Genomic DNA, 19729 nt, shown 5'->3' with positions numbered 1-19729 from the left:
GTTATTCCAGTGTTTTATATATTGTCGCTTTGAACTGTGTTGTACTGTGGAAGATGTATAATGAGAAAATATATACAGCTTAAATTCTTTTTTTCTTATTGGCAAATAGTTCATTTATAGCTTAAATTCTTGGTAATAGTCATGGACTGAATTGCTAGCCTTTACAAAACTCCTTTCTATTTGTTTCCTAAAGTTAATGGAGTTACCTGGACAAATGAGACCCAGAGACAAAAAAGCCATACATTTAACTGCCGTATGTTGATGAAAATACCACATGACATTCTGGAAGACATAAACACCAGTCCCGAAATGCGCCAGAGATACGAGACGATGCAGTGCTTTGCCCTGTCCCAGCCGCGGGCTATGATGGAGGAAGGGGAAGGTGAGAGCCATCACTTGCCCATGATGTTTTATCAAGCAATAGCAGCCACACTTGTTTAATTCTTCCTAGTGAATTCCACATTCTTACTTGCCTATTGAATAGACGCATCAAAGGTTAACTTTTCTGTTGTAGACTTGCAGTCCTGTATGATCTGTGTGGCACGCCGCATTACCACTGGAGAAAGAGCATTTCCATCAAGTCCTGAGAGCTTTATCACTAGACACGATCTTTCAGGTAGAAACTGTGCATGTGTGTACATTTGTTCATTTTGGGAAGTTTTGTAAGTTAACTTTTTACAGCCTGTTCTGTCTTTTAAGTGCCCACGCCCACTGTCATGAATACTTTGCATGGATTATTTCTGATGTTTGTTACACAACCCTGAAGGAGACTCACTTAAACCGTAGGCATTTGAGTTGGGTGTGTTTGACACTTCAAATCCCTCAAATAAACCCAACAACAAAAAAAGGTAGAGGTACCTGGCTTTCTCTTCAAATTGCATTTCAAATCAGAAGCCAGTATTTCTTTTCTGTAACTTCAAACTCATTTTTTATAAACACTTTTCACAAATGTGGGTAATTTAATGAGAATTACTGGGAGTAATTCTTGACCTGATCATGAATTTTTAATTTTGGCCTGCCCTTTTGCCTATGAGAGTAAAGAATGAAAGCCATTGTAGTTAAATAAGGCACAATGATGAAATTAAACACAGTGGCAATTTTATGTTTAATAGGGAAAGTTATTACTATAGACACCAATTCACTGAGATCCTCCATGAGACCTGGCTTTGAAGACATAATCCGAAGGTGTATCCAGAGATTTTTTAGTCTTAATGATGGGCAGTCATGGTCCCAGAAACGTCACTATCAAGAAGGTAAGGAATTTGGAGGTTGATTCTTGATCTCATTTGTCATCACGTTTGGGTGCTGTCAGCTCAGTTCAGTTCAGTCGCTCAGTGGTGTCTGACTGTTTGCAACCCCATGAATCACAGCACGCCAGGCCTCCCTGTCCATCACCAACTCCCGGAGTTCACTCAGACTCAGTACATCGAGTCAGTGATGCCATCCAGCCATCTCATCCTCTGTCGTCCCCTTCTCCTCCTGCCCCCAATCCCTCCCAGCATCAGAGTCTTTTCCAATGAGTCAACTCTTCGCATGAGGTGGCCAAAGTACTGGAGTTTCAGCTTTAGCATCATTCTTTCCAAAGAAATCCCAGGGCTGATCTCCTTCAGAATGGACTGGTTGGATCTCCTTGCAGTCCAAGGGACTCTCAAGAGTCTTCTCCAACACCACAGTTCAAAAGCATCAATTCTTCAGTGCTCAGCTTTCTTCACAGTCCAACTCTCACATCCATACATGACCACTGGAAAAACCATAGCCTTGACTAGACAGACCTTTGTTGGCAAAGTAATGTCTCTGCTTTTGAATATGCTATCTAGGTTGGTCATAACTTTCCTTCCAAGGAGTAAGCGTCTTTTAATTTCATGGCTGCAGTCACCATCTGCAGTGATTTTGGAGCCCAGAAAAATAAAGTCTGACACTGTTTCCACTGTTTTGCCATCTATTTCCCATGAAGTGGTGGGACCAGATGCCATGATCTTCATTTTCTGAATGTTGAGTTTTAAGCCAACTTTTTCACTCTCCTCTTTCACCTTCATCAAGAGGCTATAGAGCCTTAAATATATATATATATATATACACACACATATGTGACAGTAGTTGTTTTCGTCTGTGTCGGGGAGGAAAATGATTGTTGAACATTGTTATTTTAGCCTGTTCCTAATTTTGGTGAGATTCAGTCTTTTGCTGGATTTTGAGGATGTTGGACTTGCATATTTACTTTCTTTTTTCCCCTGTATGTGTTTGTTTTGCCAATTGTATTTGCAACTAATAGAATATTTTCCCCAACAGCTTATATCCATGGCCATGCAGAAACCCCGCTGTATCGATTCTCTTTGGCTGATGGCACTATAGTGACTGCGCAAACAAAAAGCAAACTATTCCGAAATCCTGTAACAAATGACCGTCATGGCTTTGTCTCAACCCACTTTCTTCAGAGGTAATGGTTGGTTACTGTGAGTTCTCATATTAAATGCATCAGTATTCTCAAGATGCTTTATTGTTAATGTAAAAAGGGAGAAAAATTAATGTGGAAAAATAGACAGGTTGTTGGGTTTGCTCAAGTGCACTTAGATTCCTGTCGTATGGTGTTTGTTTTTTTAAGGTTACATTTCTATGTGAGAGTGAGAATTTGTTCATCAAACAATTCCTGGGAAAGCTGGAGGATAGGAAGGCTAATGGGTAAAAGAATACATAAAATCTGACTATCTGTGTTACTTTTCATTTCTAATGATACATTACTTTTAAGAATGGAATTTAAAATTTGGAGGTAGACTTCAAGAAGAAATGGTTACTGTTGCTGTTGCTAACAGTAAATGAGCAACACATGAAGGAGCAGGATATTCACCCATAAATTATCTCGAGTAATTTGTAGGCACCTCCAGGTTAACCCCTCAGTATAGGGGAATTGCATAGGGAAAAGCCCCACCGAGATTCCAGCTAATGAAACTTTGGGTCCTTTATGGTGCTCTCATGGTGTCACTCATTAGATTCTGTGGCTTATTAAAATGTATGTTATTAGATTAATGACTGATCAATATTTAAATTGTTATGGTCACTAGGTATTGGAATGATGCTCAAGAAGTTAAGTTTCTGGGACTTTTCATCCTTTTTTTTTTTTTTAATCAGACTCAGGCTTTTAACACATGCCTGTAATTAAAAATTTTAAACTTACTTGGCTGTTTTGGGCCTTCGTTGTGGCTTGTGGGCTCAGTAGTTGCTGTGTACAGGCTTGGTAGCCCAGTGCCATGGGGGCTCTTAGTTCCCCAACCACAGGTTGAACTGGCTTCCCCTGCGCTGGAAGGCAAATTCTTCATCATTGGTCCACCAGGGGCGTCCCCATGCCTGTAATTTTTTAGTAGAACTCTGATGTTCTGTTTCTTTGCAGGGAACAGAATGGGTATAGACCAAACCCGAATCCTGTTGGACAAGGCATTAGGCCTCCAGCAGCTGGATGCAACAATTCAGTAGGCGGCATGAGTATGTCACCAAATCCAGGCTTACAGATGCTGAGCAGCAGGACTTACGGCTTAACTGATCCTGGCACCGCGGGGCAGATGAGTGGAGCCAGGTATGGGGCTTCCGGTAGCATAGCCTCCATGAACCCCGGGCCAGGCATGCAGTCACCATCTTCCTACCAGAACAGTACCTACGGTCTCAACATGAGTAGCCCTCCACACGGGAGCCCTGGTCTCGGCTCCAGCCAGCAGAATATCATGATTTCTCCTCGTAATCGAGGGAGTCCAAAGATGGCCTCACACCAGTTTTCTCCTGTTGCAGGTATTTGTGTTGCATTTTGTTTTATTTTTTAGTAATTCTTTTCTTTCCATACCACTGTAATTCTTGTTAATTTATTTTAAAATAGAAACTTTGAACTGGTAAGTGGTGTTTTTTACAGCATATGATAGTTTATTTCTTTTCCTGATTTTTTTTCCAAATCCAGGCGTGCACTCTCCCATGGGATCTTCTGGCAATACCGTGAGTCACAGCTTTTCTAGCAGCTCTCTGAGTGCCCTTCAAGCTATCAGTGAGGGCGTGGGGACTTCTCTTTTATCTACACTGTCTTCGCCAGGTCCCAAATTGGATAATTCCCCTAATATGAATATAACTCAACCAAGTAAAGTGAACAGTCAGGATTCCAAGAGTCCCCTAGGCTTGTATTGCGACCAGAATCCAGTGGAGAGTTCAATGTGTCAGTCACATAGCAGAGATCACATTAACGACAAAGAAAGTAAGGAGAGCGGTGTGGAAGGGTCTGAGAATCAGCGGGCTCCTCTGGAAAGCAAAGGTCACAAAAAGTTGCTGCAGTTACTCACCTGTTCTTCTGATGACCGGGGTCACTCCTGCTTGACCAACTCCCCGCTGGACTCAAGTTGTAAAGACTCCTCCATTAGTGTCAGCAGCCCCTCTGGGGTCTCCTCTTCCACCTCCGGAGGCGTATCCTCCACATCCAACGTGCATGGGTCACTGCTGCAAGAGAAGCACCGGATTTTGCACAAGTTGCTCCAGAATGGAAATTCACCAGCAGAAGTAGCCAAGATTACCGCTGAAGCCACTGGGAAGGACACCAGCAGTACGACGTCTTGTGTAGAAGGAAACGTCAAGCAGGAGCAACTCAGTCCTAAGAAAAAGGAAAGTAATGCTCTGCTTAGGTATCTGCTGGACAGGGACGATCCTAGTGACACACTTGCCAAAGAGCTCCAGCCCAAAGTGGAAGGCGTGGACAGTAAGATGAGTCAGTGCAGCAGCTCCGCCATTCCGAGCTCGAGTCAAGAGAAAGATGCTAAAATTAAGACAGAAACAAATGAAGAGGTAACTTGTCTTCTGCATATTCCAGCTTGATCCTTATATTTGATCTTTTCTGTGTTTTAAAGGGTTATACACAAATTCTTACTTTGTTTTTTAGGTTTATTTAATGGAGATTAATCTGGAACTGTCATTTTTTTGCTAACTCTTCTGAGCATCAGTAAAGTATATTATGTAATTTAGAAATATCAGATGTGTACGCTTTCAAATGTGACTTCACCTCATTAGCAGCCAATTTGAAATTTTTCATGAAGGTTTTTGTTGGAATGAGCACATTAGGTCATTAAGTGTATAGAAGAAATGGGAAAAAACCTTCTGAATTAAGGAAGATAATTTTGATTTTTACCTAAAGTCAAGTTTCATGTACATGATCACATTCTGTACAAACATTTCCCGGACACTGTGTAACGTCTCTGAGAGACACTAATATGCACCTGAGAAAATTAAAGTCTTGGAGAAGTTCTACTGTTAGGATGTCTGTTTAATTTTTTTGTGTTTCCTAAATGTACTGATCAAAAACCCTTTTTAAAGCATAGCTATGAATTTGTTGAACGTCAGCTTGTCTTTATTATTAATCGTATGTGTTTTCAGAAGTATGTGCAGAGGCAGACGTTGCTGTCAGCTCATGATTCTGACTAATGTTTGCTGGAAAATATCCTTCAGTTTGAGAATTAAATATCTAGAGTAAATTTAAAAGTGCCCCTTTGGAAGCATTTCCAAACCTATCGATTTATCTCAGGATTTGAATCTGTGTTTGACTTTTAAGGTGGAAATGTAGGGATAGTCATAATCAGCCAGCCTCTACGCTGGGCATTACCGTTTAGGATAACTATTGTATTTCACTTGTTCCTGTTTCGTTTCTTCTGATGAATATGTTTATACCTATGTATCTCGTAATGAACACTGGTTAATTTAAAAAAATATTTTCAGGGATCCGGAGACTTGGATAATCTAGATGCTATTCTTGGTGATCTGACTAATTCTGACTTCTACAATAATTCCATACCCACAAGTGGTAGTAACCTGGGAACTAAGCCACAGATGTTTCAAGGAGCTAATTCTCTGGGTAAGAAAGAACTAGATTTTATTCTTGCCGCCTTTTGAACTTTTCTGCACACCTGTGTGTACTCTTACATTAAGACTAGGACCCAACTTTAAAACGTGTACTCTGCCTTAGTTTTTCTTTTTCTTTTTTTTACTAATTTATAACATAGATGCTTTAAAAACCTTTTTGTACAGTTTCCTATTTCTAACTAATATGGGGCCAGCAATCATGTAACTTATAGGAAAGTATTCTTCTTTGGTTGCTACAGGTGAGTCGTAGGTTCTAGGTCCTTACTAGTACCTTTATTTGTCTTGGCCACAGAGAATCAGATTAAAAAGCAAATCAAAACTTGTCTTTTGATACTAATTTACTTTGGTGTTTGCTGGTTTCACCTAACTTTTTGCCTGTACCTGAGTACTTCTAGATTCATCAGCGTAACAAGGATATATTACATGTATCAATTGAAAAAGAGTAATCCCACAATTATCTGGAAAGGTGGTTATTCATTTTTAGTGGCACTGTTTCCTCAACTATAATGCATAGATAATTAGATCAGTCTAATGGATTGGGGAAAAAATTTGGAAACTTTATGTTATAGTCCTTATTTGACTAGAAGCAACTTATCTGGTTATATTTAAATGTAAAATTTTAAACTTTAAGTATGCATATTGAAGAACTTCCAGGACCTTGAAACGTTGGTAAAATCTTTACTATTTAATATAAAGTGAAGCTGAATGTGAATGACTATGTCAGGCTGTAGAAAAGTGCCCAGTACTTCAGCAAACACCAGGACTCTTGTTTTTTTACTTTATTTGAAATAGGAGGCCAATTTTCTTTATTCTTTTGAATTTCTTTTGGTGCTAAGTGTTTATTTTGTAAAAAAAGACAGTGTTCATTTTGGGAAGAAAGATATTCTTGGGTGGGTGGTATTGGTATTTATGTTTTGTACTTAATTATGTACTGCACCATCAGAAGATACTTATGTATCATGCTTCTGTGTTTTTAACAGGTTTGAGGAGTCCGCAGCCTGTACAGTCTGTCCGTCCTCCGTATAACCGGGCAGTATCTCTAGACAGTCCTGTTTCCGTTGGCTCAAGTCCTCCAGTAAAGAATATTGGTGCTTTCCCCATGTTACCAAAGCAACCCATGTTGGGCGGCAATCCAAGAATGATGGATAATCAGGAAAATTACGGCTCAAATATGGGTATGTTATTTCTAATTAATATCAGTTCAGTTCAGTCGCTCAGTTGTGTCTGACTCTTTGTGACCCCATGGACTGCAGCATGCCAGGCTTCCCTGTCCATCACCAACTCCTAGAGCTTGCTCAAACTCATGTCCATCGCGTCAGTGATGCCATCCAACCATCTCATCCTCTGTCGTTCCCTTCTCCTCCTGCCTTCAGTCTTTCCCAGCATCAGGGTCTAATTTAAATTTCTTTTGGGAAAAGCAAATTTAAAATACTTACAGCCACTGAAATAGAGTTAAATAGGATTTTGAATAACAGGAGCATGTTTCTTTTATGAGCATCCTTCGCTTATTCTGTGTCTTGGTGATTTAAACTCTCAAGGAGGCTTTCTGTCCAAGGCATTTTCTTTTCTTTATTTTTTGGCTGTGCCATGTGGCATGTGGAATTTTAGTTCCACAACCAGGGACTGAACCTGGGTCCCCTGCATGGGGGACGTGGAGTCTTCACAATAAAGCAAGTCGTGAAATTTTTGATTTCCTAGTGCATAATAGTTAGGTTGCTTTATACTGTAGTCTCGCTTTTTTTTTTTTTTTTGAATTATATAGTTCTGGCTGTGCTGGGTCTTCATTGCTGTGTGGACTTATCTCTAGTTTTGGCGAATGGGCACTAGTCTCTAGTTGTGGTGTGTGGGCTTCTCGTTGTGGTGGCTTCAGTTGTGGTGGTGCACAGGCTCTAGGTACGTAGACTTCGGTACTTAACAGCTCCTAGGCTCTAGAGCCGGAGAAGGCAATGGCACCCCACTCCAGTACTCTTGCCTGGAAAATCCCATGGACGGAGGAGCCTGGTAGGCTGCAGTCCATGGGGTCGCGAAGAGTCGGGCATGACTGAGCGATTTCACTTTCACTTTTCACTTTCATACATTGGAGAAGGCAATGGCACCCCCACTCCAGTGTTCTTGCCTGGAGAATCTCAGGGACGGTGGAGCCTGATGGGCTGCCGTCTATGGGGTTGCACAGAGTGGGACACGACTGAAGCGACTTAGCAGCAGCAGCAGCAGCAGGCTCTAGAGCACAGACTCGATAGTTGTGGCATATGGACTTAGCTGCTTTAAGGCATGTGGGATCTTCCCGGACCAGAGATTAAACCAGGGATCCTCCTGAATTGGCAGGTGGATTCTTTACCATTGAGTCATCAGGGAAGCCTATACTGTAGTCTCTTAAGTGTGCAATAGTATTATGTCTAAAAAAGAATGTTGTTTGTGTCCAGCTCTTTGTGACCCCATAGATTGTAGCACGGCAGGCCTCCCTGTCCTTCACCATCTCCCGAAGTTTGCCCAAGTTCATGTCTATTGCATTGGTAATGCCATCCATCCATCTCATCCTCTGATGCTGCCCTCTTCTCCTCCTGCCCTCAATCTTTCCCAGCATCAAGGACTTTTCCAGTGAGTCGGCTGTTCACATCAGATGACCAAAATATTGGAGCTTCAGCATCAGTCCTTCCAATGAGTGTTCAGGGTTGATTTCCCTTGAGATTGACTGGTTTGATCTCCTTGCTTTCCAAGGGACTTTCAGGAGTCTTCTCCAGCAACACAGTTCAAAGGCATCAGTTCTTTGGCGTTCTGCCTTCTTTATGGTCCAGCTCTCACAACCGTACGTGACCACTGGGAAGACCATAGCCTTGACTGTATGGACCTTTGTCAGCAGAGTAATGTCTCTGCTTTTCAACACACTGTCTAGGTTTTTCATAGCTTTCCTGCCAAGAAGCAGCTGTCTTCTGATTTCCTGGCTTCAGTCATCATCTGCAGTGATTTTTGGATCCCAAGAAGAGGAAATCTGTCACTGCTTCCACCTTTTCCCCTTCTGTTTGCCTTGAAGTAATGGGGCCAGATGCCATGATCTTAGTCTTTTTAATATTTAGTTCTAAGCTGGCTCTTTCACCTTCCTCCTTCACCATGATCAAGAGTCTTTTCGCTTTCTGCTGTTAGAATGGTATCATCCGCATATCTGAGGTTGTTGATGTTTTTCCCGCCTATCTTGATTCCAGCTTGTAATTCATCCAGCCCAGCATTTCTCATGATTTGCTCATCATATAGGTTAAACAGACAGGGTGACAGCAGAAAGTGCTGTTGTGCTCCTTTCTTAATCTTGAGCCAATCACTTGTTCCATACAGGGTTCTAACAGTTGCTTCTTGATCTGCATACAGGTTTCTCAGGAGACAGATAAGATGGTCTGGTATTTCCATCTCTTTAAGAGCTTTCCATGGTTTGTTATGATCGACACAAAGGCTTTAGCTTAGTCATTGAAACAGAGATAGATGTTTTTCTGGAATTCCCTAGCTTTCTCTATGATCCAGCAAATGTTGGCAGTCGGATCTCTGGTTCCTCTTCCTTTTCTACCCAGCTTGGACTTCTGGAAGTTCTTGGCTAGCATAATGCAGAAGCCTAGCATGCAAAATTTTAACCTTGACCTTACTAGCATGGGAGATGAGTGCAATTGTCCGATGATTAGCACATTCTTTAGTACTACCCTTCTTGGGAAGTGGGATGAGGATTGACCTTTTCTAGTCCTGTGGCCGCTGCTAGGTCTTCCAGATTTGCTTACATATTGAATGTAACACCTTGATGGCATGATTCTTTAGGGTTTTGAATAGCTCTACTGGAATTCCATTGCATCCGCTAGCTTTATTAACAGCAAGATTCCTAAGGCCCACTTGACTTCAGTCTCGAGAACATCTGGCTCTGGGTAACTGACCACACCATCATAGTCATGTGGTTCATTAAGGTCTTTTTATGGTTCTCCTCTGTATTCTTTTCATCTCTGTCTCTTCAGTGTCTACTAGGTCTCTACCATTTCTGTCCTTTATTGTGCCTATCTTCGGGCAAAATGTTCCCTTGATATTTCCAGTTTTCCTGAAGAGGTGTCTGGTCTTTCTCCTTTTGTTTTCTTCTAGTTTTATGTACTGTTCATTGAAGAAGGCCATCTTGTCTCTCTGTTCTGTTCTTTGGAACTCTTCATTTAGTTGGATGTACCTTTCCCTTTCTCCCTTGCTTTTCATTTCTCTTCTTTCTTCAGCTATTTGTAAAGCCTCCTTAGATAACCACTTTGCCTTCTTGCTTTTCCTTTGCTTTGGAATGATTTTGTTTGCTGTCTCCTGTACAATATTATGGGCCTCCGTCCATGGGTCTTCAGGCATACTGTTAGCTAGATCTAATGCCTTGAGTCTTACTCATTACTCCACTGTATTTTTATAGGGGAGTTGACTTAAGTCCTACCTGGCAGGCCTAGTGGTTATTCCCGCTTTCTTTAGTTTAAGCCTGAATTTTGATATGAGAAGTTTGATGATCCGAGCCACAGTCAGCTTCATGTCTTGTTTTTGCTGCCTGTATACAGCTTCTCCATCTTTGGCTACAAAGAATGTAATCACCTTGATTTTGATATTGACCATTTAGTGATGTCCATGTGTAAAGTCATCTCTTGTGTTGTTGAAACAGGATGTTTGCTATGACAAGTGCATTCTCTTGGCAGAATTCAGTTAGCCTTTGCCTTGCTTCATTTTGTTCTCCAGGTCCCAGACTTGCCCATTACTCCAGGTATCTCTTGACTTCCTACTTTTGCATTCCAATCCCCAGTGATGAATAGACTATCTTTTTTTGGTGTTAGTTCTAGGAAGTCTTCTAGGTCTTCATAGAACTGATCAATTTCAGCTTTTTCGACCTTATTGGTAGGGGCATAGATTTGAATTGCTGTGATGTTGAATGGCTTGCCTTGGAAATGAACCAAGATCATTCTTTCATTTTTGAGGTTGCACCCAAGTACTGCATTTTAGACTCTTTCGTTGATTATGAGGACTACTCCATTTCTTCTATGGGATTCTTGCCCGCAGTAGTAGATATAATGGTCACCTAAATACACCCATTCCCGTCCATTTTAGTTCAATGTTTTCTAAGATGTCGATGTTTATTCTTGCCATCTCCTGCTTGACTACATCCAATTTACCTTGATTCGTGTACCCTAATATTCCAGGTTCCTATGCAGTACTGTTCTATACTGCATCGGATTTTACTTTCATCACCAGACACATCCACAACTGAGTGTTGTTTTCGCTTTGGCCCAACCTCTGCATTCTTTCTGGGGCTGTTAGTAGTTGTCCTCCACTCTTCCGCAGGAGCATACTGGACACCTTCAGACCTGGGGGACTCATCTTTTGGTGTCATATCTTTTTGATATGAAGCTATGAGCCATGCTGTATAGGGCCACCCCATATGGACAGGTCATAGCAGAGCGTTCTGACAAAACGTGATCTACTAGAGGAGAGAATGGCAAATCACATCTGTATACTTGCTGTTAGAAACTCATGAACCGTATCAAAAAGAATGTACATACTTTAACTTAAAAACATGTTATTGCTAAAATATGCTAGCCATCATATGACAACACAGGGTTGCCACAGATCTTCAGCTTGTAAAAGTGGCAGTATATGCAAAGCACAGTATTGCAAAGGTGTGCCTGTGGTGGCCCGTCAGAAATTGTTGGCCAGCCCTAATCTGAGAATGACAAAGCACTTTTTTGTCAAGGATCTTGTGTCTTAATGATCGCATCTGTATGACATAAGAATTTCTTTCCAATATGGAAAATACCTCATCATTTCTGTTTCAGGTGGGCCAAACAGAAATGTGACTGTGAATCAGGCGCCTTCCTCAGGAGATTGGGGCTTACCGAGCTCCAAGGCCAGCCGCATGGAACCTGTGAATTCAAATGCCATGGGGAGACCAGGAACTGATTATAATGCTTCTTTACCCAGACCTGCCATGGGCGGCTCGATGCCCGCCATGCCACTTCGGTCCAATAGCATCCCAGGTGCGAGACCAGTGATGCAGCAGCAGCAGCATCAGCAGCCACAGCCACAGATGCTTCAGATGCGTAAGTAGCCCCTTCAGAAGAAAAGAAAACTGGATGTTTTAGGCCAACTTTTGCCATTGACTTATTTGAACATTTACCCCACCCACCTTTTTTTTTTTTTTTTGCTCCCCCAGGGCCTGGTGAGATTCCCATGGGGATGGGGGTCAGTCCTTATGGCCAAGCAGCACCATCAAACCAACCTGGTTCCTGGCCAGATGGCATGTTGTCCATGGAACAAGGCCCTCATGGGACCCAAAATAGGTGGGGCTTTATTAAGTGGCTCTATAGAGAATGGAAGCATTGGATTATGTAGAAGGGGGTTAGAGCATAGGAACAAACCTGGAAGAGAATGAGAAAAACTCTCTATGAATGAGGTACTCATTGCCATCTGTGTGTAAAATAACGCCGAGACAGCAGGCAGTGGTGGTGACTGGAGAGGGAAGAGACAGCACTGTACTGTCAGCCATCAGGACGGTCGAGTGGTCATGCCTGGAGCTTCCGTGTGCCACAGTTGTCTCTCATAATGTAACAGTCCTCTTCCACGCAGAGGGGTATAAGCTAGCACTAGTTTGACAAGATAAATGGTGCTCGGAGGGTGAGCCTTGCTTTTCTGAAAAGTTCATTATTAAGGATTGGATGATAATTTTTTAAAATTGTTTAAAATATTTCAGGGATGAAGGTGGAAGTAAAATAAAGCGCTCTTCTATTTTTGTGGATTATGCCTGTATTTCACTTTTCAGCTTGGTCAGTAACTCATTTGCATGAAAGAGGCCCTCTGTCAATGTCAGCTTTAACTTGAGTTCTACAATAAATTAAACAAATGAAAACGAATTGATCTGTTGAAAAGATGGAAGTGTGATTACTTGAGTTTATTAGCTTGATTGTTTTCTCTGCTCGGTAGAGAGCGAATAGTTTCATCACAGAATTTTTCTGAGGCTGGATATATTGTCTAGCTCCGTGCTCCTGTGATATGTCGGAAAGCTGTGGCATTGCTGTGGGTGTGTGGGGTGTGTCGTATGTGAGCTCTGTGGGCCATGTGTGAAACCAGGTTATTTTGGTAGATCCCCAGACTCAGTTCAGCATGTCTCCCTTTTTTCTTTCTTTTTTTGATTTTTCCAACCTGCAAGTATCCTAACTGTCACTTCTCTTCTAGTAGGGTCTTGAAAACACTGCCCTCTGCATTCCTCCCATCCTTCTCCCTGCCCCTGCCAAATCTCTGCTGTCCTCTAAATATCTAGCAGCTACGTTTTGGTGGTGGGGTTGGAAGTTGTGAGCTAGGATATGGTGGTTGAAGATGACCTGGTGAGGTTTAGAATGATGGGTCTTGAATTTAAATTGATGCCACTTGTTCTAGTCTGCTGTTCTGTTAGTTTATAATTAATACTTGTATCATTTGAGTTACTGCATGTTAAAAATATCGTGTGGGGTTACTTTGCCTTTTTTTCCAAAGAGGAAAGGCACCATTGAAGTTGATTACATGTCTCTTTTTAGGCCAATTCTTAGGAATTCCCTGGATGATCTCCTTGGGCCACCTTCTAACCTAGAAGGCCAGAGTGATGAAAGAGCACTGTTGGACCAGTTGCACACACTCTTGAGCAACACAGATGCCACAGGCCTGGAAGAGATTGACAGAGCTCTGGGCATTCCTGAACTTGTAAATCAGGTAGGTAGCAGTACCATGGAAGTAGAAGTGCATGTGTGTGTACCATGGAAGTAGAAGAGTGTGTGCGTGCGTGTGTGGTTGGTGTGTGTGTGTGTGTGTGTGTGTGTAACAGAGCTCTGGGCATTCCTGAACTTGTGTACCATGGAACTAGGGGAGCATGTGTGTCTGTGAGAGAGAAGCCATATATGACAGCACCTAATCTTTCCTTTTCCTTATGATAAAGCACTGTGTTCATGGATATGAGCATTAAATTTAGAAAATACTTTTTAATTGTGATAGAACAAACAGCAGTTTGCTGTTTTATAAAGATGTCACATTTTAGGCACCCACAGAAATGATCCAGTTAAAACCACTATGCGGTTTTTAAAATGCTGCTTTTTGCTTATGTTATAATGTTGAATCCTTATTTTTATAATTAACTTCTCTTTACTACCTAGCAGACGAGTGTATACCCTGAGGAGACAGACTTTTTTTTTTGTGGTAAACAAAACCTGTTTACAGTGGTAAATCTGTGACCATCTCAACACCACCATCTCCTGTTTGCAGTCATCTGTTCAGCTGTATGAAAATATGCCCTTTATGAATCTATTTTTTGAAACATAAGTTTTGTAGTGGATCTTTTCATATATAGGATGCATGTTTAGGGGCACTGTTTCAGTCTGTGTGTTCAGGGATAAGCGGGGAATGGTCTTGGTTCTCAGGCTTTGTTGGGGAAACAGACAGGTATAAAAACGTGTGTACTCTAATGTGGCAGCACTCTACAGAGCTTTTTAAAGGGTGGGTGAGAAATGCAGAGCAGTGATGATGTCCTCCTGGGGGTACCAGCCGTCTGTGACCCTGGTGGGGAGGAGTGGCGTCTTACTGGCTGGGGGAGGACGTGAGGGTCACATGAGGACCAGGAAACTAACTGCTGCTGGGATTTTACCGAAGCTGAAAATAGCGTCTTTGTCCTCATGATAAAATAGTTAATGGTGCTTATATAAAAATCTGACAATCACAGAAGTCCATATGTTTTTAAAAAGTTGAACATCCTCCATACTCTTGGCACAAAGAATCATAAGTAACTTTTGAGTGTATGTATATAAAAAGAGAGTAGGCTAAATATACTTTGGAGGTCTGTTTTACCTTAAGAAAGTCATCTTTTTTGTTTAACATATACATCTTTAATGGTCAGATAATATCCATTTTGTTAAACACTCTTTAACCAGTTATCTACTGATGAAAATGTAATTGTTCCTAAGTATTGTTATAATTCTGTGAATTACATCCATCTTGTTCACGGAGGCTGTTTTCTTAGCCACAATCCAAGAGAAAGGATGATTGGGTTAGAGTGCTTATTTTAGAGGTTTATCTACATACTCTCGGGTGGTTTTCCTGAACGATTGCACAGCTGCTTTTCTACAGCAGCGTGTGATGGCTACAGTCCGTCCCCCTCACCAGCACTGCTGGCCCGGCCCCCGAAGAGGAGAGAACCCATGGTGTGAATGAGCAAGTGACTGGACAAGTACTGAACATGATTGTTCTTGCCAGTCTAATGGCCGACACAGATTCGTGTTTTAAATCATATTTATCTGTTTAGCAAGATTGAACATATTTTGTGTTTTCTGGTGATTGAGATGTGTTTAATAGTTCCGATGGGATTTTATTTTGTTGATCTCAAATGGTGCTTTTTGTTTAGCTATTAATTTGCTTGTTGAATCCCAGGTGGCTCAGCTGGTAAAGAATCCGCCTGCAATGTGGGAGACCTGGGTTTGATCCCTGGGCTGGGAAGATCCCCTGGAGAAGGGAAAGGCTACCCACGCCAGTATTCTGGCCTGGAGAATTCCATGGCCTGGAGAATTCCTGTATAGTCCAAAGGTGGCAAAGAGTCGGACACGGCTGAGCAACTTCGACTTTTCATTTTCCTTTGTTTAGAAATACTTATCTTGTGTATGCCAATCAGTCTTTTCTTGGAGACTGAGGAGCAATAGTGAACAACTTAATTTCCTGCTCCCAGAGCTCAGGCATGGAACCACACTGATGGAAGTAGGCATGATGAAGGAGCAGTTACTAGGAAAGGCATGTAATGCTATGAGACCATTTTATTTAAGGAACCTTTTCTTAGGGTGGGGCGGGATATTCAAACGTCTCTAAACATGTTTACAGGATGACGGTTAACTTGTCCAGTGTATTATAAATAGTTTGCCAAGTTTCTTTTAGCGGGAGCTTGTTTATAGTTCATTCTTTAGTTTAAAAATGTTTCTGTTTTCAAATCCAGGTTGATGAGATAGAGATTAATGGGGACTGGTTCGAATAAGAAAGGTTTTTCTGGAGAGGTGACATATAAGTTGATACCTGAAGGATGAGAAAGAGCCAGCTAGGCAGACATCTTAGGGGAAGGATAGTCTAGAAGAAGAACAGCTAACTCAAAGGTGCTTAGCTAGGAAAGAGCTTGTGGGTTCTAGGAAGTGGCTGAGGTTGCCAAGAGCAAAGAGGGAGTGGTGTGAGCTGGGGGAGGTACTTCCTCTGTGTCTTAGGAAGCCATGGAAGGATTGTCAGCAGAGTCCTTACTCTGCTGAATCTGGTCTTCCTTTTTTTGTTGTAATTTTTATTTTTTAGCAAAGTAATCTGTTTTTAAATGAAAAATAAAATGATAGAAAAATATGCTTATGGAAGAACCACAGTCCTTTGCCTCACTGGAAGATAGTGAAACTCACCTCTTTATTTTGATAATACTTCTAAGAAATATGCTTATGCAGCTATTTCTTTTACCAGCTTCATTCTGTCTATTGATTCCTGGATTTGAAAGTTGACTACACATTTATAGTCCCTTATCTGAACCTGGGTGTCAGATATGCTTTGAAATTGAGGAATTTGGGGATTTTAGAAGGTTAGAATGGTGCATTGGTACACTGTATATTACAAAATACTCTTTATAAATTTCAAGCAATACTATAATTTTGGGGCAGTAGCCTGTGATCAAACGAGCTAATAATTCTACAGCAAAATACATAATCACACTAAGTGGGATATTATAGAGATTATGTATTGCTTCATACAGGTTCAGGCCAGGTTTTGCTGTAAAATACACTGGGTACTAATGAAAAAATTTTAGTTTTTTTTTTTTTTTTTTTTAGAGTTTAAAATTTGTTTTGGCATTTTAGATAAGAAATTTTATGTCTGTATTTATATCCTGTTTGTTCAGTAAGCACCCCCATGCCTGTACCCACTGCATACACATGGGCACATACAGTCTCTACCCTCAGTGTAACTGTGTCAAAAATTCTAAGTTGAAAATAATTTCCTCTTATGAAAAAATAGTTTCATAGTTTCTGGCATCCAGTGTTGTCCTTGAGTCATATTCCAGTCTGATTCCTCTACTTTTGTGTGTTACCCATTTTTATTCTCTTTGGAATTATGTAGGAATCTTTTCCCTCTGAAATTCCACGATTCTTTGTCTTGATATGGGTCTTGTTTCATTCATTCTGTTGTGTATTACTAATACACAAGCAGATATTCCCTTTGGTTTGGGGGCATTTAAAAATATTTCTTCAATGATTTTAATCTTTTTTTCCTGATCTTTCTGGGATGTCTGTTGACATGTTGGGTGTTACATGGGTTCGGTGGTGGCTTTTTATTTTTTTTTTTAATCTTCTGTACTTTTAAGTTACTTCCTGTTTGAGTCACTTTGATATTGGAAGCTTTCATCATCAAGTTATCTGGTGATCCTTGATTATCTTTTTATATTTAAGAATGCATGATCAGTTGTCTTCACTGAAAGTGACTAAGTGGGAGTGGGGAGACTGGCCTTTATTTCAGGTCCCCCCAGACTGCAGCATGTTGAGTTGTCATTGCCCCCATCCCCCATACAGAATTTTATATAGATTTTCTAGAAAACACTCTTTCTTGCCTAGAAATTTTTAAATTACCTGGTTGCATTTTGGGGGCTGGGATGGGGAGGCAAGTTGATGATCCTGTAGTGCTTAAGATATAAAGTTCTAAAATATAAAAATTTACTGGAAATTTTAAGGATCTAAGATTCCCTGTTTTCAGTCCCTGCCCTGCTCCTCCTCTCTTCTGGGCTTGGTGTCCCTGAACCAAGGCCTTGTGGAAGTAGGTGGAAGATACAGCCATTTGGAGCTGGGGGGCTCCCTGCTCTTGCTCAGACTCCTGATCCGCCCCTTGTCTGGGCGCACTCCTTGACCTTCTGCCGTCCATAGCGGAGTGCTGCCCTAGCTCCACGGGAGACATTGGCTCAGGCCTCAAGAGGGTTTTCTCTGCAAGTAAATGGTTCTCAGTTTTCTCCTTTCTGTCTACTAGATGCCTATTCAAATTTTTGTATCTTGTTGCCTTCAATATTCTCTCTTTTTTTTTTTTTTTTGATACATACTACCTTTTAACTTGTTTGCTGTCATTTTAGCAGGGTTAGCAAGAGAAATACAGGTGTGTTATATTAATAGTATGATTTACTTTGTAAACAGAAATGTCAGATTGCTGTCTAGAAGAGGCACAGAGTAGAGGTGTCTTGGGCAGTGGACTGTAGGAAGAGAAGCCTATCCGATACGTCACTGAGGAAAAGCTGGCAGGACTTGGGTTGTGTGTGCACACGTGTGCACTTGCACACTTGGGAAGGAGACTGTGAGAAATCGAGGTGCTGGCATTTAGTTTTGGGTACATGATGTTGCCATGTGTTTTGGTGAGTAGTGAAGATTGAAGGAGAATTGGGCTTTTTTTTTTCTGTAGGAAGAACTGTTGATAATCATGCCTTTTGTCCTCTACATGCTAAGTTTGAGATGCCTGAGCCTTCTGGGTAAAGATGTTGGATGGGCTTCTGCATGAGCACAGTGAGAGTCCAAGGCCCCGGAGCTAGAGACAGACACTTGACAGTTGTCACCAGTGGGGGAGAGAGTGAGAGAAAAGAAGAGGGCCTGGTGCAGATGAACTCTTAACAGTCCTCCAGGGAAAGCCCCGAGAGGGGGCAGAACATTGAGAATGGTGTCACGGTCGCGAGGGGTGAGGTGTGGGTTAGGGTGTTGACTGCACGCGTGGCACTCCGTGCTTGAGGACGAGAAAATAAAGGCCAACGCAGCACCTGCCTGGCTTTTCTTATCTTAACGCTGCAGGCTGTCCCCTCCTTCAGAGTGTTTAGTTTTTCTGCTGGATGTTACTTTGTATGTGTGGTTAGCATGCAGAGAAGTGATACCTGGCACATACCACTAAATAAATACTTGTTGAATTAATAGGTTTCTTTCTCCTCAGGTACAAATAGTAGTGGACGACTGACCACCTTTAAGTTTTGCTCATGTGGTGACTACACCCCAGGGGACATGAACTGTTGTTGATTTACCTGTCTCTACTAAATTTACCTCTTACCACCTTCAAAAACATTCTTGGGCAGAGTACATGAGAATTCATTGTTGGTACAGAAATCTTGTTTGGAAGAAACAGTGTTTCTCCAGGTCCTCAGTACTTTGTTGATAGTTGGCTCAGAAAATATTTGCGCACCTCTCTGTGTGAGACCCTGTGGTGCATGGGCACTAGGGCACAGCGTTAAAAGATGGCACGGTCTCCGCTCTCGTGCGCTTCAGGCAGTGAGCTTGGTTTTGGTGGTGAAATCCCACAGCACCGTCATCACATACATTGACTTTATTTTTCACCTCTTTTAGTGGGTTTGGTTTCTGTTGCTTCCGCATGTGTACTTCACTGTTCATTTATGTGTTTGATGTTTAGGGACAAGCGTTGGAGCCCAAACAGGACGCTTTCCAAGGCCAAGAAGCAGCAGTAATGATGGAGCAGAAGGCAGCATTATACGGGCAGACATACCCGGGGCAGGGGCCTCCGATGCAAGGAGGCTTTAATCTTCAGGGACAGTCACCACCTTTTAACTCGATGATGAATCAGATGAACCAGCAAGGCAATTTTCCTCTCCAAGGAATGCACCCCCGGGCCAACATCATGAGACCCCGGACAAACACTCCCAAGCAACTTAGAATGCAGCTTCAGCAGAGGCTGCAGGGCCAGCAGGTAAGCAGTCACACGCCCATTGCCTTTGCCACTTCCTCTTCATTTTCCTCTTCCGTTTCAGACTGTGTTCTTCAGCTCCCGCCACTGGCTCTCTGTCCTCCTCAACTAAAGAAACTCCTTTTGTTTTCAT

General features: G+C 41.8%; 1 protein-coding gene across 3 annotated transcripts in view; it reads left to right on the top strand.

Moving 5' to 3' along the window:
• Positions 1–19729, top strand: part of NCOA3 (nuclear receptor coactivator 3) — a 122625-nt gene that overhangs the window by 94304 nt on the left and 8592 nt on the right. For all 3 annotated transcript variants that reach the window (XM_086331494.1, XM_086331493.1, XM_086331492.1), the window contains 12 exons: positions 194–382; positions 515–616; positions 1113–1253; positions 2290–2437; positions 3386–3777; positions 3941–4809; positions 5734–5869; positions 6858–7052; positions 11691–11954; positions 12068–12194; positions 13425–13596; positions 19306–19599. In XM_086331494.1, the coding sequence (XP_086187620.1) occupies positions 194–382; positions 515–616; positions 1113–1253; positions 2290–2437; positions 3386–3777; positions 3941–4809; positions 5734–5869; positions 6858–7052; positions 11691–11954; positions 12068–12194; positions 13425–13596; positions 19306–19599 (3029 nt within the window). The remainder of the gene's footprint in view (positions 1–193; positions 383–514; positions 617–1112; positions 1254–2289; positions 2438–3385; positions 3778–3940; positions 4810–5733; positions 5870–6857; positions 7053–11690; positions 11955–12067; positions 12195–13424; positions 13597–19305; positions 19600–19729) is intronic.

Source organism: Bos grunniens, chromosome 13 (assembly GCF_055505025.1).
Source record: "Bos grunniens cultivar Pamir isolate PY7600 chromosome 13, Bosgru_T2T1.0, whole genome shotgun sequence".
Taxonomy (NCBI): domain Eukaryota; kingdom Metazoa; phylum Chordata; class Mammalia; order Artiodactyla; family Bovidae; genus Bos; species Bos grunniens.
The sequence above is the reverse complement of the archived record's forward strand: the minus strand, read 5'-3'. Positions and strand labels throughout refer to the sequence as shown.